Raw genomic sequence first — 23,481 nt, 5'->3', positions numbered from 1 at the left:
TATCAAGCTAAGACGAGTGACCAGGATAGAGGGAGAAAGGGTATCGAAGGCCTCCGTGAGGTCAAGCAGGACCAAAAGGGTAGTATAGCCCTTGTCGACCTTCAAGCGGATGTTATTGATGACCACGGTGAGGGCAGATTCGGTGCTATGTGATTTTCTAAAGCTGTGTTGTGACGCATCTAGGAGGGTGGAGTCATCCAAAAAAGAGCTGAGGTGACGATTGAGATGTGATTCAAGGATTTTAGCAGGGGCAGGTAGAAGGGAAATTGGCCAAAAATTCTTCAGTACCCCAGGGTCCAGAGTGGCCTTTTTCAGGAGGGGTTTGACGACCGCCATTTTCCATGAAAGAGGGAATATTCCCTCCGTGATTGCAGAGTTCATCACCTCCATAAGAGGTCATGCCTAGCCTAATCTTGTGATGCCTAGCAGCACAACACACAATGATGTCCTAACGTCCTGATGCTAAATGACACAATGGGGTGCATGGAACACCTCAGACTCCAATGTAGGATCCCTCTTAGCAAGTCAGTGCCCTGGCACACACATGCATGGTAAGTCAGTCTTCACTGTCACATGTAATGGGGCAATGCATCCAGACAACATCTGTCTGCACTGCGTCACATTCATAGGTCATGCCCATACCAAACTCTGCAGCTGATTGGTGCACCAGTCTGTCCCTTGCCACACACTGTTCTTGGACTATGATGATCCTACATCACTTAAATCTGACATATGAGTGCTTGCAATCACAACTACCTGAACATGAGCACCACACAGTCTGCTGCCAATGACACATAGCTGTGTTAAAGTCACTCTTGCATACAGCATTGTGCTCATTCAACTGACCGCACCCCTATATGTTGCACAGGTATCATCCCCATTGTCGCAACTCAGATGTCCTGCTCAGACTAAAATCCTCAACACACCAGTTGTCACAAAATAGGAAGCCACACTACAATGATATTGTGTCAGACACCTGATGGCACATTTCAGGAACCACAAGCAGTAGGTCCATACACGTGAGTGTGAGTACAGAGACTCACTATTCTGTGGAGTTGGCATGACAGAGCAGGTAAACCAAATACAGTGTATTGGCATGGACAGTGGGGAGGTGTCTGGGCCACTGTGACATACTTCCTCTACATAGCCCTGAGGATACTACATGGACTCACATGCTGCATGGGTATGTCTTAAGAACCCCACACACATGTTGTGACCCAGACCAGCAATTTGAACACATATGAAAGGCACACACAGAACACATATCAGAGACCAAGCATAGTGCAAAGGAGAGACCCACCCACGATGCACACATCAGAGTCACAGTAACATATGCTGTGCAGGACCATCGGCATAGCTCATTTGAGGGACACAGTGCCCAAGTTGAAAATAGTCAAAGACTGTAGGGGCCACAGCTGTGGATCAGATGAGGAGTGTGACTTACACAATAGAGGTACACGAGTCCTGGACTCAAAGACCAACGTAATGTGGGAGTATGACGAGGCCAAAATACTGCACATAGCATGTCAGACATGTTCACATATCAGGCATGGGCTTACCCCCTCCTTGCTGCTGTCGGGCCTTCAGTTTGCCATCCAGGTCCGGAAAAACCACCGGCAGAATCCGCAGCATGTGGGGTGTCAAGGACCGGTGTCTGCCCCTACGTCAAGGAGGCGACAGCTTCATCTGGACCCATGCGATCCGCCGGGTCCAGCCATGTAGGTCCTGCCACCTCTTCTGGCAGTTGCGGATCCGGTGCTTGTAGACCCACATTGATCTGACAGCCCTGGCAATGGTCAGCCAGATTTCCTGCGAGGATGACAAAGGATGACAAAGTGAAGATGACATTGCCACACATGCCACATAATTGTGCTGCATAGAGTTGAAAATACATGTAGTCATCACAAAGCCAGAAGAGGTACACAGGTAGTGCACCCATAGAAATGTGCATTTTTGCTGCAGGTCTGACATGTTAACATTGGCTAGGACTGTAAGGCCAGCACTACTGTACTACTGCAGCAGGACACCTGTTCAACACATGTACCCACATGAATAGGTATCTGAAAGTACTCAGTGCATATGCCTCACACTGCTGTGCACACTTTCATTACTTTTAGTCAGACCACTTGCATGATATGACAGGCAGTGGACTGCACACTCACCTGCTCCCCTGGTGTCCCATACAGCTTGCTGTACTCTGGGAGGACCCCATCCAGCAGGGCCTGGTTCTCTTCCTCAGTGAATGCTGGGGCCCTCTCCAAAGTACGTGCCATTGCAGGATCCAGAGAAAGCACAGACAGAAGCAGCAGTGGATCTGAGCAGTGCTGGCCGGATTGCCTCTAAACAAGCCCCACGCCCTAAGGAGGCTGTGAAAAATCTGGATGTGTGGTTTGATAATGGCTTGACCTTCGATAAACAAACGAAAGTCATCGCTGGGATCTGCTTTGGAGGAGGTGCCTCTCATCCAGGACGATGACGACCAACATCCACCACCTGTGGAGTATCCTGGCCTGGGCCACGGGCCAGAGATGATGATGAGGCTGACGTCCGCACAAAGCTCATCAACAACTTCTTCAGCTGAAGGTGAATTGACAGCGTTGTCATGTCAATGTCCTGAGTGAGCCTGTCATGCGTTAGTGCAGCTCAGTGCTGTTTGTGTTTATCCGTGTGGTACTTGACTGGAAACGTGCTGTGATGTGTCCGGTCCGATGGTCTGTAGTCCACAATTGTGTGGACATGCTAAGTTGTTACTGTGCAGGTTTCTTGAGACATGTTTATTGCATTTTCTACCACCTGACACCAATAACCAGAATTCACCCTTACAGCGCCATTTGTCAACAGTTGTTGTCCATGTGCCCACTGTCATGTGGATTAACCTTGAAACTGTTGTGTAATAAACTTGTTTCTGATTTGTAATGTACCTGTGCTTCACTTAGTAATGTGTGTTGTCTGTCTTCACACATCTGACTGACATTTGGCAACCTCACCTGTGGGCTTATTGGCAGTGACTGTGAAAAGGTGTGGTGTCTGTGCATTCCACAGTATATCTGGCAACCATCTTTGTAGGCAATGTGTCACATGTCAATGGTAATTATGTGTTGTGGAGCCCTATTGGTGTGTCTCCCTCATAGGTGTCACATCAACATGAGTCACATAACGGTAATGACATTGCTGTAGTAGTCTGCATGCACTGTGTGCTTCAGCATTTCATCATCTCCATGACACATACCAAGTTTGAATCACAATCTAGGCAAGTATAGTGTAATGGTGAGTTTATTTACATTCATGTGTGGAGATAGTGCTGTACATGAGGTTTAGAATCCACAGTTCACACATGAGTTAGAAGTATTGGTAGATGAAATGTCCAGAGTGAAGTCCACATTCATCTTCTACATTGGTACAACATGGACCCTCCATGTCATGATAGGGACCTGTGTTATATGCAACAAGGGGAACGCTTTGCACCCAAAGACCAACATCCAAAACAGGTTCTGGGTTCCTGGGGGATGTGCGGGGAAAACTGTGGCTCACTTGTCCTTCTTCGGACGACCACTCCTCTTCTTCTGTGGGGGATCCTCAGGAGCAGGTGCCGACGGTGCATCGGAGTCTCCACCAGATGCGTTCTCCCTCCCTGTGGCATTAGCAGATGTTGTTGCTTGAGATGTTGTTGGCACACAGGGAGGTGTGGACATATTTGTGCTGATATGGCGGAGACAGGTCAATACGTCCATATGCACCGCCGTGAGTTTGTCCCAACTGAGCCTCCATGCGGACATGATGGGCAGCCTGCTCCTGCTGCATGTCGTAGAGGACCCCCACTATCTGGCCGAATCCTCCGGGGCTATCCTGGTACGCATCTATGATGCATACCAGTTGGGGGTCATCAGGCAGTCCAGGCCCCTCTGCAGACCGTGTCCTCGGCCTAACACCACTCCCACCACCCCTAGACACATGGCCTGTACCTGTGGTGGCAGGCACAGTTGACCCGGGCCCCCTTGGCTGTAGCCACTGGTGTCATTGTTGGTAGCATCCTGGGTGGCCAGGGCCCCTGTGCTGCTTGAACTTGGTCTCCTAGGTCGGTCCGTGTTGGCGGGGGTGTTAGGTCTGTCGGCAGATGGTGTTGACATGGCGGCAGGGGGTGTAGGTATATTTGATGGTGGGGCTGCCTGAAGTCTCACACCGGAGGTGCCAGGTTGAGTGTCGTCATCCGAAGAGGACAGGGCCAGATCGACACCAGAGAGGTCATCCTCCACCAGACTATGGGCCAGGGACCCTTCTTCACTTGGTGCTGAATCCCCAGTGGCACCTGTGTTTGGAAGAGACCGACATTGTCATTTCTGTTACTACAGACATCAAGGGTTGACCTATGTATATTGCAACAGGGAAGGGGGAAGAGGTACTGATACATTCCTCTTGCAATGGGTGGTACTAACAATGAAGGAGGAGGCAGTGGATCACTCATCCTGTGCAGCCATGATATGTACATGATTTCAATCCTTAGTAAATTCCCTCCCATACGTATACAGGAATGGGGCCGTGTTACTTGGATTGCCGCCTCAGTGTACTATAGTTGCATTTACATTGGTTCATCTTTACTGCAAATATGATGTGCCTCCACCTGGAGGTAGACTGGCTGCTTTCCCAGTAGTGTCCAGAGGAGATATTAGGTCTAGGATCACAAGGGGCTGCTACATGTTGACCAACAGTGACCAACGCTGGTGTTGTGGATGAGTAGCTGGGTCCAGACACAACACCTTTGTTTGTAACTTCATAAATCACAATGTTCAACATTTTTCCTTTGCCTTTGGGTGTTGTGTGAGTTTTTGACTCACAGCACTTATGCACAAACACACACTCTCGTTTTGCTCCTCTGGGCACTACTGGGGAACCAGCCAAATTACCTCCAGCTGGAGGCACAGCATATTTCCAACAAGGGGGAGTCAATGATGCTGCTGCTACAGTACACTGATGCAGTACACCATGATTTGACGCACTACACATGTGTACATATGCGTGGCTTTCAATGGAGGCAACACAATCAGTTATGAACTAGGTTGCACAGGAGGAGAAGACCATTCACCCATCCTTGAGCTTTGTGACAATGTTTTATATACATGAAATTTACAGCATGCCTGAACACTGCATTGTCTTCATTCGTCACAGACAGAGGTTGATGTTGTGGTAGCGCATTGTCCTGCCAACATGAAGCCTTTCTATGTGCATGTTGATGTGTGCACATACCCAACTCATGCATGGATTTCCATGTACATGGTCATTGTTACTCAAGGGCCATCAGGTGGCTGACACAGGAGTGCGATACCTGTTGACATTAGACTCAGCTTCCCTGTGAGGGTTTGTGCCTATGCTGACAAAGATTGCTGACAGTGGAGTTCTGTTGTTTGTTGGTAGCCAATTCCCAGCAGGGCCTTGCGCTCCCCACAACAGAGCCCAGTTCCAGAGTACTTGCCAGCCCATTTCCACCCCCTCTGAGGTGAGCATGGTGCAGTGTGGGCTTGCGGGCCATGTAGGTGCCTGAGGATTGTGAGTGACTGCAACTCCCAGCATGCCCTGGGCTACACCCCCCTTCCCAGCATGCCCTCACTTCCCTCCTGTGGACTCTGCTTCCCTGTGAGGAGGTGTGCCTGTGCTGACAAGATGGCTGACAGTGCAGTCCTGGTGTTTGTTGGTGCACAGTTCCCAGCAGGGCCTTGTGCTCCCCACAACAGGACCCAGTGTCAGACATCTTGTCAGTCTATTTCCACTCACTGTGAGGTGAGCATGGTTCAGTGTGATCTTGCTGGGCCATGTAGGTGGCGGAGGTTTGTGAGTGACTGCAACTCCCAGCATGCTCTGGGCTACACCAACCTTCCCAGCATGCCTTCACTTCCCTCCTTTGGACTCTGCTTCCCTGTGAGGGGGTGTGCCTGTGCTGACAAGATGGCTGACAGTGCAGTCCAGGTGTTTGTTGGTGTTTCTTTCTGCAACTAGGCAACTAGGCCCAAACCCCCCTTTTCTACCATGGATTTTCTTCAAACCTTGCAATGAAAATTAGACCTTCCCAGCAGTGCTCCCAGACCCCTCAACCCACTCCCAAAAATCTAGAACACCCCACATTACCCTCCCAAAAACGTGCAATAATGCTACCTCGCAGAGGCCTAAGTTCAAATTGTGCCAAAACGCAATCTCAAAGTAGGCCCAAAGCACCCCTTTTCCACCATGGATTTTCTCGAAACCACTTGCAATCAAAATTAGACCTTCCCAGCAGTGCTCCCAGACTCCTTAACCCACTCCCAAAAATCTAGAACACCCCCAAACAGCCCCCCCAAAACATGCAATACTGCTAAAAAACACCCCTTTTCGACCATGGATTTTCTTCAAACCACTTGCAATCAAAATTAGACCTTCCCACCGTGACTCCCAAACCCCTCAACCCATCCCCAGAAATATAGAACACCCCCAAACAGCCCCCCACAAACATGCAATACTGCTATCCCCAAAGAGGCCAAACTTAAAATCGTGCCAAAACGCTCTCTGCAACTAGGCCCAAACCCCCCTTTTCCACCATGGATTTTCTTCAAACCACTTGTAATCAAACTTAGACCTTCCCAGCAGTGCTTCCAGACCCCTCAACCCACTCCCAAAAATCTAGAACACCCCCACATTACCCTCCCAAAAACGTGCAATACTGCTACCTCGCAGAGGCCTAACTTAAAATTGTGCCATAACGCTCTCTGCAATTAGGACCAAACCCCCTTTTCCACCATGGATTTTCTTCAAACCACTTGCAATCAAAATTAGACCTTCGCAGCAGTGCTCCAGATCCGTCAATCCACTCCCAAAAATCTAGAACACCCCCAAACAGCCCCCAAAACATGCAATACTGCTAAAAAACACCCCTTTACCGCCATGGATTTTCTTCAAACCACTTCCAATCAAAATTAGACCTTCCCACCGTGCCTCCCAAACCCCTTAACCGATACCCAAAAATATAGAACACCCCCAAACAGCCCCAAAAAACATGCAATACTGCTATCCCCAAAGAGGCCTAACTTAAAGTCGTGCCAAAACGCTCTCTGCAACTAGGCCCAAACCCCCCTTTTCCACCATGAATTTTCTTCAAACCACTTGCAATCAAAATTAGACTTTACCAGCAGTGCTGCCAGATCTCTCAACCCACTCCCAAAAATCTAAAACACCCCACATTACCCTCCCAAAATCGTGCAATACTGCTACCTCGCAAAGGCCTAAGTTCAAATCGTGCCAAAACGCTCTCTACAACTAGGCCCAAAACACCCCTTTTCGCCCATGGATTTTCTTCAAACCACTTGCTATCAAAATAAGACCTTCCCAGCAATGTTCTCAGACCCCTCAACCCACTCCCAAAAATCTAGAACACCCCCAAACAGCCCCCCAAAAACATGCAATACTGCTATAAAACACCCATTTTCCACCATGGATTTTCTTCAAACAACTTGCAATCAAAATTAGACCTTCCCACCATGCCTCCCAAACCCCTCAACCCATCCCCAGAAATATAGAACACCACCAAACAGCCTCCCAAAAACATGCAATACTGCTATCCCCAAAGAGGCCAAACTTAAAATCGTGCAAAAACGCTCTCTGCAACTAGGCCCAACCCCCCCTTTTCCACCATGGATTTTCTTCAAACCACTTGTAATCAAACTTAGACCTTCCCAGCAGTTCTTCCAGACCCCTCAACCCACTTCCAAAAATCTAGAACACCCCACATTACCCTCCAAAACACGTGCAATACTGCTACCTCTCAGAGGCCTAACTTAAAATTGTGCCAAAACGCTCTCTGCAACTAGGCCCTAACCCCCTTTTCCACCATGGATTTTCTTCAAACCACTTGCAATCAAAATTAGACCTTCGCAGCAGTGCTCCCAGACCCCTCGAACCCACTCCCGAAAATCTAGAACACCCCACATTACCCTCCCAAAAACATGCAATACTGCTACCTCGCAGAGGCCTAAGTTCAAATCGTGCCAAAACGCACTCTGAAAGTAGGCCCAAAACACCCCTTTTCCACCATGGATTTTCTTCAAACCACTTGCAATCAAAAATAGACCTTGCCAGCAGTGCTCCCAGACCCCTCAACCCACTCCCAAAAATCTAGAACAACCCACATTACCCTCCCAAAAACATGCAATACTGCTACCTCGCAGAGGCCTAAGTTCAAATCGTGCCAAAACTCACTCTGAAAGTAGGCCCAAAACACCCCGTTACCAGCATGGATTTTCTTCAAACCACTTGCAATCAAAATTAGACCTTCCCAGCAGTGCTCCCAGACCCCTCAACCCACTCCCAAAAATCTAGGACATCCCCAATTAGCCCCCCAAAAACACGCAATACTGCTATCCCCAAAGAGGCCTAACTTAAAATCGTGGCAAAATGCTCTCTGCAACTAGGCCCAAACCCCCCTTTTCTACCATGGATTTTCTTCAAACCTTGCAATGAAAATTAGACCTTCCCAGCAGTGCTCCCAGACCCCTCAACCCACTCCCAAAAATCTAGAACACCCCACATTACCCTCCCAAAAACGTGCAATAATGCTACCTCGCAGAGGCCTAAGTTCAAATCGTGCCAAAACGCACTCTGAAAGTAGGCCCAAAGCACCCCTTTTCCACCATGGATTTTCTCGAAACCACTTGCAATCAAAATTAGACCTTCCCAGCAGTGCTCCCAGACTCCTTAACCCACTCCCAAAAATCTAGAACACCCCCAAACAGCCCCCCCCAAAACATGCAATACTGCTAAAAAACACCCCTTTTCCACCATGGATTTTCTTCAAACCACTTGCAATCAAAATTAGACCTTCCCACCGTGACTCCCAAACCCCTCAACCCATCCCCAGAAATATAGAACACCGCCAAACAGCCCCCCAAAAACATGCAATACTGCTATCCCCAAAGAGGCCAAACTCCCGGAGGTGATCTCCTCCCTAGTTTTGAAAACTGCTAATTTTACAATCCTAGGTGATCTCAACCTCCATATGGACGCTCCACTCTCCAACTCGGTACATAGCTTGTTGGCTGATCTTGAAGCGCTTCAAATGACCCAAATTGTACAACTACCGACCCATACGGGTGGCCACATATTAGATCCCGTCCTGACGAATCTTGTGACTAATATTTCAGTGCTACCTCCTAGACCTATGGCATGGACTGATCACTATTTGATCGAGATCCGTATTGTCACTACTCTACCTCCCCCTAAAAACAACATCCCAGCCAGTTTCAGACGTCCCTGGAGAAACCTGAATTTAGAGCACTTCCATCAGCTACTGATGAAATACCACCCTTCACCTCCTACTGAAGTCTCCCGGGGCTATGACACTTTCTGCGAATGGCTCAATCAGTCCCTAGATATGCTCATTCCTGCTAAGTGGAGTAAGACCAGATCGAGTCCTTCTAACCCTTGGTACGATGAATCCCTCAAAGCCCTTAAAGTCTCCTGTAAAAAAGCAGAACGCGCATGGCGTAAAACGTATGATACTGACCTCAAGGCGGCCTATAGGGCCTGCACTAGAGTGTATCATCGGGCCATATGTGCAGCTAGGGCTGCTTTTTACGCTCAGGAGATTAAGAATAGTACAAACCCCTCTAAGGTCATCTTCAGGGTGTGTAAGGACCTCACAAGCAAGAGGACGGACATTGCTACTACTGAGCCCTCCATGGCACATTGCGAGGATCTAGCCTCGTTTTTTGTTGAAAAGGTGGAGGCCATTTATAGATCATTTTCCCAGCTTCCCATCAGGGAGGAAATGTCTACATCTTTGGCTCTCAAACCATTGCTAACTATCCCTAGTCCAACCCGGGATGAGTTTTTAGCTTTGACTACAAAAGTTAAATCCGGTTCTCCGGATGATCCCATGCGACCCGCTCAATTCCGGGAACTTGCTGAATGTTGCTATCCTGCCCTACACGATCTCATCAATCTGTCCTTCAGTTCGGGCAGTGTTCCCAAGGCCTGGAAACAGGCGACGGTCATTCCGATCCTTAAAAAACCCGCCCTCGATCCGACTAAGCCAGAACACTATCGGCCCATTTCCCTTCTTCCTTGGCCAGCCAAGCTAGCGGAAGCACATGCTAACCGTATTCTATCTGCTCACCTGCAAGAAATGAACCTACTGGATATTTCCCAGAATGGATTCCGTGCAGGTCATAGCACCGAAACTGCTCTTTTGGCTGTGGTGGAACATATTAGGAAGATGTTGGATCAGGGTCAGACGGCGGCACTGATCCTCTTGGATCTTAGTGCCGCCTTTGATACGGTGTCCCATCAGATTCTATTACATCGTCTGATGGAGGCTGGAGTTGGAGAGACGGCACTTGAGTGGTTCCGCTCTTTTCTTGAGGATCGAGGTTTCAAAGTGTCTACACCTCCTTTTGTCTCTGCTTCACGCCCTATTCTTCAGGGCGTTCCCCAAGGTTCGGCTCTTAGCCCCACTTTATTTAATTTATATGTTCAGCCTCTGGCGGAGGTAGCCCATAGTTTTGGTCTTTCCTTAGTGTCATACGCCGATGACACGCAGCTGGCGGTGGCACTGAACGGCGACTCTAACATGGACGCCCCCACCTTCCAGTCAGCGTTAAAAGCTGTTTCTGGCTGGATGGCGAACAACCGACTTCAACTTAATGCCTCTAAGACCGAGGTCATTATTTTTGGTAAGGAAAGTGGCCTATGGGGAGATCAATGGTGGCCTACTGATCTTGGCCCTGCGCCCACCCCCGTGAGTGAAGTCAGAAACCTCGGGGTGTGGTTTGATGACAAACTGTCATTTACCTCCCATACTAAACGCGTGGCTGGCGCATGTTTAGGTACTCTCCAATGTCTGAGACCCATTTTTTAATTTTTTGACGCTGAGACAAGACAGATTATGGTCCAGGCTCTGGTTCTTACCAGACTGGACTATGCCAACTCTCTGTTCTTAGGCTTAAATCAGGCCGAACTGTCCCGTCTTCAGAGGGTCCAGAATGCGGCGGCTAGGATGCTAGTCGGCCTCCCGAAATTTGTCTCAGCTCGCCAAACCATCCGGAATCTCCATTGGCTTCCGATTGAGCAAAGAGTTAAGTTTAAAGCCCTCTGCTTAACTTTTAAAATTCTTAAACTAGCCTCCCCTCCTATTCTTTCACAGACTATTCTGCACTATGTCCCTGCTAGAGCTCTTCGCTCTGCTGGATTGAACCTTGCCATGGTGCCCCGTTTTAAACTAGCTAGAATGGGTGGACGCTCGTTCTCAGTGTTGGCGGCTGCCCTCTGGAACTCTCTGCCAGCTCCACTCCGTTCAATCCCTGACTTGTTTCTTTTTAGGAAGGCCTTGAGGACCTCCCTCTTTTCCACAGTTTAGTTTGTCTTCTTGCCTTCGCCTTCTCATACGTGTTGTGTTATTCAGATCTCCAAGCGCCGGGACGCCTCTTAGCTGCGGCATCCGTGCGCTATATAAAAAATAAATAACATAACATAACATAACTTAAAATCGTGCAAAAACGCTCTCTGCAACTAGGCCCAAACCCCCCTTTTCCACCATGGATTTTCTTTAAACCATTTGTAATCAAACTTAGACCTTCACAGCAGTGCTTCCAGACCCCTCAACCCACACCCAAAAATCTAGAACACCCCCACATTACCCTCCCAAAAACATGCAATACTGCTACCTCGCAGAGGCCTAACTTAAAATTGTGCCATAACGCTCTCTGCAATTAGGACCAAACCCCCTTTTCCACCATGGATTTTCTTCAAACCACTTGCAATCAAAATTAGACCTTCGCAGCAGTGCTCCAGATCCGTCAATCCACTCCCTAAAATATAGAACACCCCACATTACCCTCCCAAAAATGTGCAATACTGCTACCTCGCAGAGTCCTAAGTTCAATTCGTGCCAAAACGCACTCTGAAAGTAGGCCCAAAACACCCCTTTATCACCATGGATTTTCTTCAAACCACTTGCAATCAAAATAAGACCTTGCCAGCAGTGCTCCCAGACCCCTCAACCCACTTCCAAAAATCTAGAACACCCCCAAACAGCCCCCAAAACATGCAATACTGCTAGAAAACACCCCTTTACCGCCATGGATTTTCTTCAAACCACTTCCAATCAAAATTAGACCTTCCCACCGTGCCTCCCAAACCCCTTGACCGATACCCAAAAATCTAGAACACCCCCAAACAGCCCCCAAAAACATGCAATACTGCTATCCCCAAAGAGGCCTAACTTAAAGTCGTGCCTAAACGCTCTCTGCAATTAGGCCCAAACCCCCCTTTTCCACCATGAATTTTCTTCAAACCACTTGCAATCAAAATTAGACTTTCCCAGCAGTGCTGCCAGATCTCTCAACCCACTCCCAAAAATCTAGAACACCCCACATTACCCTCCCAAAATCGTGCAATACTGCTACCTCGCAAAGGCCTAAGTTCAAATCGTGCCAAAACGCTCTCTGCAACTAGGCCCAAAACACCCCTTTTCGCCCATGGATTTTCTTTAAACCACTTGCTATCAAAATTAGACCTTCCCAGCAATGTTCTCAGACCCCTCAACCCACTCCCAAAAATCTAGAACACCCCCAAACAGCACCCCCAAAAACATGCAATAATGCTAAAAAACACCCATTTTCCACCATGGATTTTCTTCAAACAACTTGCAATCAAAATTAGACCTTCCCACCATGCCTCCCAAACGCCTCAACCCATCCCCAGAAATATAGAACACCGCCAAACAGCCCCCCAAAAACATGCAATACTGCTATCCCCAAAGAGGCCAAACTTAAAATCGTGCAAAAACGCTCTCTGCAACTAGGCCCAACCCCCCCTTTTCCACCATGGATTTTCTTCAAACCACTTGTAATCAAACTTAGACCTTCCCAGCAGTGCTTCCAGACCCCTCAACCCACTCCCAAAAATCTAGAACACCCCACATTACCCTCCAAAACACGTGCAATACTGCTACCTCGCAGAGGCCTAACTTAAAATTGTGCCAAAACGCTCTCTGCAACTAGGCCCAAACCCCCTTTTCCACCATGGATTTTCTTCAAACCACTTGCAATCAAAATTAGACCTTCGCAGCAGTGCTCCCAGACCCCTCAATCCACTCCCAAAAATCTAGAACACCCCACATTACCCTCCCAAAAACGTGCAATACTGCTACCTCGCAGAGGCCTAAGTTCAAATCATGCCAAAACGCACTCTGAAAGTCGGCCCACAACACCCCTTTTCCACCATGGCTTTTCTTCAAACCACTTGAAATCAACATTAGACCTTCCCAGCAGTGCTCCCAGACCCCTCAACCCACTCCCAAAAGTCTAGAACACCCCCAAACAGCCCCCCAAAAACATACAATACTGCTAAAAACACCCCTTTTCCACCATGGATATTCTTCAAACCACTTGCAATCAAAATTAGACCTTCGCAGCAGTGCTCCCAGACCCCTCGAACCCACTCCCGAAAATCTAGAACACCCCACATTACCCTCCCAAAAACGTGCAATACTGCTACCTCGCGGAGGCCTAAGTTCAAATCGTGCCAAAACGCACTCTGAAAGTAGGCCCAAAACACCCCTTTTCCACCATGGATTTTCTTCAAACCACTTGCAATCAAAAATAGACCTTGCCAGCAGTGCTCCCAGACCCCTCAACCCACTCCCAAAAATCTAGAACAACCCACATTACCCTCCCAAAAACATGCAATACTGCTACCTCGCAGAGGCCTAAGTTTAAATCGTGCCAAAACTCACTCTGAAAGTAGGCCCAAAACACCCCGTTACCAGCATGGATTTTCTTCAAACCACTTGCAATCAAAATTAGACCTTCCCAGCAGTGCTCCCAGACCCCTCAACCCACTCCCAAAAATCTAGGACATCCCCAAACAGCCCCCCAAAAACACGCAATACTGCTATCCCCAAAGAGGCCTAACTTAAAATCGTGGCAAAATGCTCTCTGCAACTAGGCACAAACCCCCCTTTTCTACCATGGATTTTCTTCAAACCTTGCAATGAAAATTAGACCTTCCCAGCAGTGCTCCCAGACCCCTCAACCCACTCCCAAAAATCTAGAACACCCCACATTACCCTTCCAAAAATGTGCAATAATGCTACCTCGCAGAGGCCTAAGTTCAAATCGTGCCAAAACGCACTCTGAAAGTAGGCCCAAAGCACCCCTTTTCCACCATGGATTTTCTCGAAACCACTTGCAATCAAAATTAGACCTTCCCAGCAGTGCTCCCAGACTCCTTAACCCACTCCCAAAAATCTAGAACACCCCCAAACAGCCCCCCCCAAAACATGCAATACTGCTAAAAAACACCCCTTTTCCACCATGGATTTTCTTCAAACCACTTGCAATCAAAATTAGACCTTCCCACCGTGACTCCCAAACCCCTCAACCCATCCCCAGAAATATAGAACACCGCCAAACAGCCCCCCAAAAACATGCAATACTGCTATCCCCAAAGAGGCCAAACTTAAAATCGTGCAAAAACGCTCTCTGCAACTAGGCCCAAACCCCCCTTTTCCACCATGGATTTTCTTCAAACCATTTGTAATCAAACATAGACCTTCACAGCAGTGCTTCCAGACCCCTCAACCCACTCCCAAAAATCTAGAACACCCCACATTACCCTCCAAAACACGTGCAATACTGCTACCTCGCAGAGGCCTAACTTAAAATTGTGCCAAAACGCTCTCTGCAACTAGGCCCAAACCCCCTTTTCCACCATGGATTTTCTTCAAACCACTTGCAATCAAAATTAGACCTTCGCAGCAGTGCTCCCAGACCCCTCAATCCACTCCCAAAAATCTAGAACACCCCACATTACCCTCCCAAAAACGTGCAATACTGCTACCTCGCAGAGGCCTAAGTTCAAATCATGCCAAAACGCACTCTAAAAGTCGGCCTACAACACCCCTTTTCCACCATGGCTTTTCTTCAAACCACTTGAAATCAACATTAGACCTTCCCAGCAGTGCTCCCAGACCCCTCAACCCACTCCCAAAAGTCTAGAACACCCCCAAACAGCCCCCCAAAAACATACAATACTGCTAAAAACACCCCTTTTCCACCATGGATATTCTTCAAACCACTTGCAATCAAAATTAGACCTTCGCAGCAGTGCTCCCAGACCCCTCGAACCCACTCCCGAAAATCTAGAACACCCCACATTACCCTCCCAAAAACGTGCAATACTGCTACCTCGCAGAGGCCTAAGTTCAAATCGTGCCAAAACGCACTCTGAAAGTAGGCCCAAAACACCCCTTTACCACCATGGATTTTCTTCAAACCACTTGCAATCAAAAATAGACCTTGCCAGCAGTGCTCCCAGACCCCTCAACCCACTCCCAAAAATCTAGAACACCCCACATTACCCTCCCAAAAACGTGCAATAATGCTACCTCGCAGAGGCCTAAGTTCAAATCGTGCCAAAACGCACTCTGAAAGTAGGCCCAAAGCACCCCTTTTCCACCATGGATTTTCTCGAAACCACTTGCAATCAAAAATAGACCTTCCCAGCAGTGCTCCCAGACTCCTTAACCCACTCCCAAAAATCTAGAACACCCCCAAACAGCCCCCCCCAAAACATGCAATACTGCTAAAAAACACCCCTTTTCCACCATGGATTTTCTTCAAACCACTTGCAATCAAAATTAGACCTTCCCACCGTGACTCCCAAACCCCTCAACCCATCCCCAGAAATATAGAACACCGCCAAACAGCCCCCCAAAAACATGCAATACTGCTATCCCCAAAGAGGCCAAACTTAAAATCGTGCAAAAACGCTCTCTGCAACTAGGCCCAAACCCCCCTTTTCCACCATGGATTTTCTTTAAACCATTTGTAATCAAACTTAGACCTTCACAGCAGTGCTTCCAGACCCCTCAACCCACTCCCAAAAATCTAGAACACCCCCACATTACCCTCCCAAAAACATGCAATACTGCTACCTCGCAGAGGCCTAACTTAAAATTGTGCCATAACGCTCTCTGCAATTAGGACCAAACCCCCTTTTCCACCATGGATTTTCTTCAAACGAATTGCAATCAAAATTAGACCTTCGCAGCAGTGCTCCAGATCCGTCAATCCACTCCCAAAAATATAGAACCCCCCACATTACCCTCCCAAAAATGTGCAATACTGCTACCTCGCAGAGTCCTAAGTTCAATTCGTGCCAAAACGCACTCTGAAAGTAGGCCCAAAACACCCCTTTATCACCATGGATTTTCTTCAAACCACTTGCAATCAAAATAAGACCTTGCCAGCAGTGCTCCCAGACCCCTCAACCCACTTCCAAAAATCTAGAACACCCCCAAACAGCCCCCAAAACATGCAATACTGCTAGAAAACACCCCTTTACCGCCATGGATTTTCTTCAAACCACTTCCAATCAAAATTAGACCTTCCCACCGTGCCTCCCAAACCCCTTGACCGATACCCAAAAATCTAGAACACCCCCAAACAGCCCCCAAAAACATGCAATACTGCTATGCCCAAAGAGGCCTAACTTAAAGTCGTGCCTAAACGCTCTCTGCAATTAGGCCCAAACCCCCCTTTTCCACCATGAATTTTCTTCAAACCACTTGCAATCAAAATTAGACTTTCCCAGCAGTGCTGCCAGATCTCTCAACCCACTCCCAAAAATCTAGAACACCCCACATTACCCTCCCAAAATCGTGCAATACTGCTACCTCGCAAAGGCCTAAGTTCAAATCGTGCCAAAACGCTCTCTGCAACTAGGCCCAAAACACCCCTTTTCGCCCATGGATTTTCTTTAAACCACTTGCTATCAAAATTAGACCTTCCCAGCAATGTTCTCAGACCCCTCAACCCACTCCCAAAAATCTAGAACACCCCCAAACAGCACCCCCAAAAACATGCAATACTGCTAAAAAACACCCATTTTCCACTATGGATTTTCTTCAAACAACTTGCAATCAAAATTAGACCTTCCCACCATGCCTCCCAAACCCCTCAACCCATCCCCAGAAATATAGAACACCGCCAAACAGCCCCCCAAAAACATGCAATACTGCTATCCCCAAAGAGGCCAAACTTAAAATCGTGCAAAAACGCTCTCTGCAACTAGGCCCAACCCCCCCTTTTCCACCATGGATTTTCTTCAAACCACTTGTAATCAAACTTAGACCTTCCCAGCAGTGCTTCCAGACCCCTCAACCCACTCCCAAAAATCTAGAACACCCCACATTACCCTCCAAAACACGTGCAATACTGCTACCTCGCAGAGGCCTAACTTAAAATTGTGCCAAAACGCTCTCTGCAACTAGGCCCAAACCCCCTTTTCCACCATGGATTTTCTTCAAACCACTTGCAATCAAAATTAGACCTTCGCAGCAGTGCTCCCAGACCCCTCAATCCACTCCCAAAAATCTAGAACACCCCACATTACCCTCCCAAAAACGTGCAATACTGCTACCTCGCAGAGGCCTAAGTTCAAATCAAGCCAAAACGCACTCTGAAAGTCGGCCCACAACACCCCTTTTCCACCATGGCTTTTCTTCAAACCACTTGAAATCAACATTAGACCTTCCCAGCAGTGCTCCCAGACCCCTCAACCCACTCCCAAAAGTCTAGAACACCCCCAAACAGCCCCCCAAAAACAACACCCCTTTTCCACCATGGATATTCTTCAAACCACTTGCAATCAAAATTAGACCTTCGCAGCAGTGCTCCCAGACCCCTCGAACCCACTCCCGAAAATCTAGAACACCCCACATTACCCTCCCAAAAACGTTCAATACTGCTACCTCGCAGAGGCCTAAGTTCAAATCGTGCCAAAACGCACTCTGAAAGTAGGCCCAAAACACCCCTTTTCCACCATGGATTTTCTTCAAAACACTTGCAATCAAAAATAGACCTTGCCAGCAGTGCTCCCAGACCCCTCAACCCACTCCCAAAAATCTAGAACAACCCACATTACCCTCCCAAAAACATGCAATACTGCTACCTCACAGAGGCCTAAGTTTAAATCGTGCCAAAACTCACTCTGAAAGTAGGCCCAAAACACCCCGTTACCAGCATGGATTTTCTTCAAACCACTTGCAATCAAAATTAGACCTTCCCAGCAGTGCTCCCAGACCCCTCAACCCACTCCCAAAAATCTAGGACATCCCCAAACAGTACCCCAAAAACACGCAATACTGCTATCCCCAAAGAGGCCTAACTTAAAATCGTGGCAAAATGCTCTCTGCAACTAGGCCCAAACCCCCCTTTTCTACCATGGATTTTCTTCAAACCTTGCAATGAAAATTAGACCTTCCCAGCAGTGCTCCCAGACCCCTCAACCCACTCCCAAAAATCTAGAACACCCCACATTACCCTCCCAAAAACGTGCAATAATGCTACCTCGCAGAGGCCTAAGTTCAAATCGTGCCAAAACGCACTCTGAAAGTAGGCCCAAAGCACCCCTTTTCCACCATGGATTTTCTCGAAACCACTTGCAATCAAAATTAGACCTTCCCAGCAGTGCTCCCAGACTCCTTAACCCACTCCCAAAAATCTACAACACCCCCAAACAGCCCCCCCAAAACATGCAATACTGCTAAAAAACACCCCTTTTCCACCATGGATTTTCTTCAAACCACTTGCAATCAAAATTAGACCTTCCCACCGTGACTCCCAAACCCCTCAACCCATCCCCAGAAATATAGAACACCGCCAAACAGCCCCCCAAAAACATGCAATACTGCTATCCCCAAAGAGGCCAAACTTAAAATCGTGCAAAAACGCTCTCTGCAACTAGGCCCAAACCCCCCTTTTCCACCATGGATTTTCTTCAAACCATTTGTAATCAAACTTAGACCTTCACAGCAGTGCTCCCAGTCCCCTCAACCCACTTCCAAAAATCTAGAACACCCCCAAACAGCCCCCAAAACATGCAATACTGCTAGAAAACAGCCCTTTACCGCCATGGATTTTCTTCAAACAACTTCCAATCAAAATTAGACCTTCCCACCGTGCCTCCCAAACCCCTTGACCGATACCCAAAAATCTAGAACACCCCCAAACAACCCCCAAAAACATGCAATACTGCTATGCCCAAAGAGGCCTAACTTAAAGTCGTGCCTAAACGCTCTCTGCAATTAGGCCCAAACCCCCCTTTTCCACCATGAATTTTCTTCAAACCACTTGCAATCAAAATTAGACTTTCCCAGCAGTGCTGCCAGATCTCTCAACCCACTCCCAAAAATCTAGAACACCCCACATTACCCTCCCAAAATCGTGCAATACTGCTACCTCGCAAAGGCCTAAGTTCAAATCGTGCCAAAACGCTCTCTGCAACTAGGCCCAAAACACCCCTTTTCGCCCATGGATTTTCTTTAAACCACTTGCTATCAAAATTAGACCTTCCCAGCAATGTTCTCAGACCCCTCAACCCACTCCCAAAAATCTAGAACACCCCCGAACAGCACCCCCAAAAACATGCAATACTGCTAAAAAACACCCATTTTCCACCATGGATTTTCTTCAAACAACTTGCAATCAAAATTAGACCTTCCCACCATGCCTCCCAAACCCCTCAACCCATCCCCAGAAATATAGAACACCGCCAAACAGCCCCCCAAAAACATGCAATACTGCTATCCCCAAAGAGGCCAAACTTAAAATCGTGCAAAAACGCTCTCTGCAACTAGGCCCAACCCCCCCTTTTCCACCATGGATTTTCTTCAAACCACTTGCAATCAAAATTAGACCTTCGCAGCAGTGCTCCCAGACCCCTCGAACCCACTCCCGAAAATCTAGAACACCCCACATTACCCTCCCAAAAACGTGCAATACTGCTACCTCGCAGAGGCCTAAGTTCAAATCGTGCCAAAACGCACTCTGAAAGTAGGCCCAAAACACCCCTTTTCCACCATGGATTTTCTTCAAAACACTTGCAATCAAAAATAGACCTTGCCAGCAGTGCTCCCAGACCCCTCAACCCACTCCCAAAAATCTAGAACAACCCACATTACCCTCCCAAAAACATGCAATACTGCTACCTCGCAGAGGCCTAAGTTTAAATCGTGCCAAAACTCACTCTGAAAGTAGGCCCAAAACACCCCGTTACCAGCATGGATTTTCTTCAAACCACTTGCAATCAAAATTAGACCTTCCCAGCAGTGCTCCCAGACCCCTCAACCCACTCCCAAAAATCTAGGACATCCCCAAACAGTACCCCAAAAACACGCAATACTGCTATCCCCAAAGAGGCCTAACTTAAAATCGTGGCAAAATGCTCTCTGCAACTAGGCCCAAACCCCCCTTTTCTACCATGGATTTTCTTCAAACCTTGCAATGAAAATTAGACCTTCCCAGCAGTGCTCCCAGACCCCTCAACCCACTCCCAAAAATCTAGAACACCCCACATTACCCTCCCAAAAACGTGCAATAATGCTACCTCGCAGAGGCCTAAGTTCAAATCGTGCCAAAACGCACTCTGAAAGTAGGCCCAAAGCACCCCTTTTCCACCATGGATTTTCTCGAAACCACTTGCAATCAAAATTAGACCTTCCCAGCAGTGCTCCCAGACTCCTTAACCCACTCCCAAAAATCTACAACACCCCCAAACAGCCCCCCCAAAACATGCAATACTGCTAAAAAACACCCCTTTTCCACCATGGATTTTCTTCAAACCACTTACAATCAAAATTAGACCTTCCCACCGTGACTCCCAAACCCCTCAACCCATCCCCAGAAATATAGAACACCGCCAAACAGCCCCCCAAAAACATGCAATACTGCTATCCCCAAAGAGGCCAAACTTAAAATCGTGCAAAAACGCTCTCTGCAACTAGGCCCAAACCCCCCTTTTCCACCATGGATTTTCTTCAAACCATTTGTAATCAAACTTAGACCTTCACAGCAGTGCTCCCAGTCCCCTCAACCCACTTCCAAAAATCTAGAACACCCCCAAACAGCCCCCAAAACATGCAATACTGCTAGAAAACAGCCCTTTACCGCCATGGATTTTCTTCAAACAACTTCCAATCAAAATTAGACCTTCCCACCGTGCCTCCCAAACCCCTTGACCGATACCCAAAAATCTAGAACACCCCCAAACAACCCCCAAAAACATGCAATACTGCTATGCCCAAAGAGGCCTAACTTAAAGTCGTGCCTAAACGCTCTCTGCAATTAGGCCCAAACCCCCCTTTTCCACCATGAATTTTCTTCAAACCACTTGCAATCAAAATTAGACTTTCCCAGCAGTGCTGCCAGATCTCTCAACCCACTCCCAAAAATCTAGAACACCCCACATTACCCTCCCAAAATCGTGCAATACTGCTACCTCGCAAAGGCCTAAGTTCAAATCGTGCCAAAACGCTCTCTGCAACTAGGCCCAAAACACCCCTTTTCGCCCATGGATTTTCTTTAAACCACTTGCTATCAAAATTAGACCTTCCCAGCAATGTTCTCAGACCCCTCAACCCACTCCCAAAAATCTAGAACACCCCCGAACAGCACCCCCAAAAACATGCAATACTGCTAAAAAACACCCATTTTCCACCATGGATTTTCTTCAAACAACTTGCAATCAAAATTAGACCTTCCCACCATGCCTCCCAAACCCCTCAACCCATCCCCAGAAATATAGAACACCGCCAAACAGCCCCCCAAAAACATGCAATACTGCTATCCCCAAAGAGGCCAAACTTAAAATCGTGCAAAAACGCTCTCTGCAACTAGGCCCAACCCCCCCTTTTCCACCATGGATTTTCTTCAAACCACTTGTAATCAAACTTAGACCTTCCCAGCAGTGCTTCCAGACCCCTCAACCCACTCCCAAAAATCTAGAACACCCCACATTACCCTCCAAAACACGTGCAATACTGCTACCTCGCAGAGGCCTAAGTTCAAATCATGCCAAAACGCACTCTGAAAGTCGGCCCACAACACCCCTTTTCCACCATGGCTTTTCTTCAAACCACTTGAAATCAACATTAGACCTTCCCAGCAGTGCTCCCAGACCCCTCAACCCACTCCCAAAAGTCTAGAACACCCCCAAACAGCCCCCCAAAAACATACAATACTGCTAAAAACACCCCTTTTCCACCATGGATATTCTTCAAACCACTTGCAATCAAAATTAGACCTTCGCAGCAGTGCTCCCAGACCCCTCGAACCCACTCCCGAAAATCTAGAACACCCCACATTACCCTCCCAAAAACGTGCAATACTGCTACCTCGCAGAGGCCTAAGTTCAAATCGTGCCAAAACGCACTCTGAAAGTAGGCCCAAAACACCCCTTTTCCACCATGGATTTTCTTCAAACCACTTGCAATCAAAAATAGACCTTGCCAGCAGTGCTCCCAGACCCCTCAACCCACTCCCAAAAATCTAGAACAACCCACATTACCCTCCCAAAAACATGCAATACTGCTACCTCGCAGAGGCCTAAGTTTAAATCGTGCCAAAACTCACTCTGAAAGTAGGCCCAAACACCCCGTTACCAGCATGGATTTTCTTCAAACCACTTGCAATCAAAATAAGACCTTCCCAGCAGTGCTCCCAGACCCCTCAACCCACTCCCAAAAGTCTAGGACATCCCCAAACAGCCCCCCAAAAACACGCAATACTGCTATCCCCAAAGAGGCCTAACTTAAAATCGTGGCAAAATGCTCTCTGCAACTAGGCCCAAACCCCCCTTTTCTACCATGGATTTTCTTCAAACCTTGCAATGAAAATTAGACCTTCCCAGCAGTGCTCCCAGACCCCTCAACCCACTCCCAAAAATCTAGAACACCCCACATTACCCTCCCAAAAAAGTGCAATAATGCTACCTCGCAGAGGCCTAAGTTCAAATCGTGCCAAAACGCACTCTGAAAGTAGGCCCAAAGCACCCCTTTTCCACCATGGATTTTCTCGAAACCACTTGCAATCAAAATTAGACCTTCCCAGCAGTGCTCCCAGACTCCTTAACCCACTCCCAAAAATCTAGAACACCCCCAAACAGCCCCCCCAACACATGCAATACTGCTAAAAAACACCCCTTTTCCACCATGGATTTTCTTCAAACCACTTGCAATCAAAATTAGACCTTCCCACCGTGACTTCCAAACCCCTCAACCCATCCCCAGAAATATAGAACACCGCCAAACAGCCCCCCAAAAACATGCAATACTGCTATCCCCAAAGAGGCCAAACTTAAAATCGTGCAAAAACGCTCTCTGCAACTAGGCCCAAACCCCCCTTTTCCACCATGGATTTTCTTCAAACCATTTGTAATCAAACTTAGACCTTCACAGCAGTGCTTCCAGACCCCTCAACCCACTCCCAAAAATCTAGAACACCCCACATTACCCTCCAAAACACGTGCAATACTGCTACCTCGCAGAGGCCTAACTTAAAATTGTGCCAAAACGCTCTCTGCAACTAGGCCCAAACCCCCTTTTCCACCATGGATTTTCTTCAAACCACTTGCAATCAAAATTAGACCTTCGCAGCAGTGCTCCCAGACCCCTCAATCCACTCC

At 47.8% G+C, this 23,481-nt stretch overlaps 1 protein-coding gene across 1 annotated transcript in view; it reads right to left on the bottom strand.

Annotated features, from left to right (window-relative positions):
- Window positions 1-23,481, bottom strand: part of LOC147693497 (olfactory receptor 52K2-like) — a 152,518-nt gene that overhangs the window by 353 nt on the left and 128,684 nt on the right. The window contains exon 5 of the mRNA XM_086936024.1: window positions 3,963-4,306. Within this exon, the coding sequence (XP_086792150.1) occupies window positions 3,963-4,306 (344 nt within the window). The remainder of the gene's footprint in view (window positions 1-3,962; window positions 4,307-23,481) is intronic.

This window comes from Lissotriton vulgaris, chromosome 8, assembly GCF_964263255.1.
Source record: "Lissotriton vulgaris chromosome 8, aLisVul1.2, whole genome shotgun sequence".
NCBI lineage: Eukaryota > Metazoa > Chordata > Amphibia > Caudata > Salamandridae > Lissotriton > Lissotriton vulgaris.
This window is presented reverse-complemented; position numbering and strand designations above follow the sequence as displayed.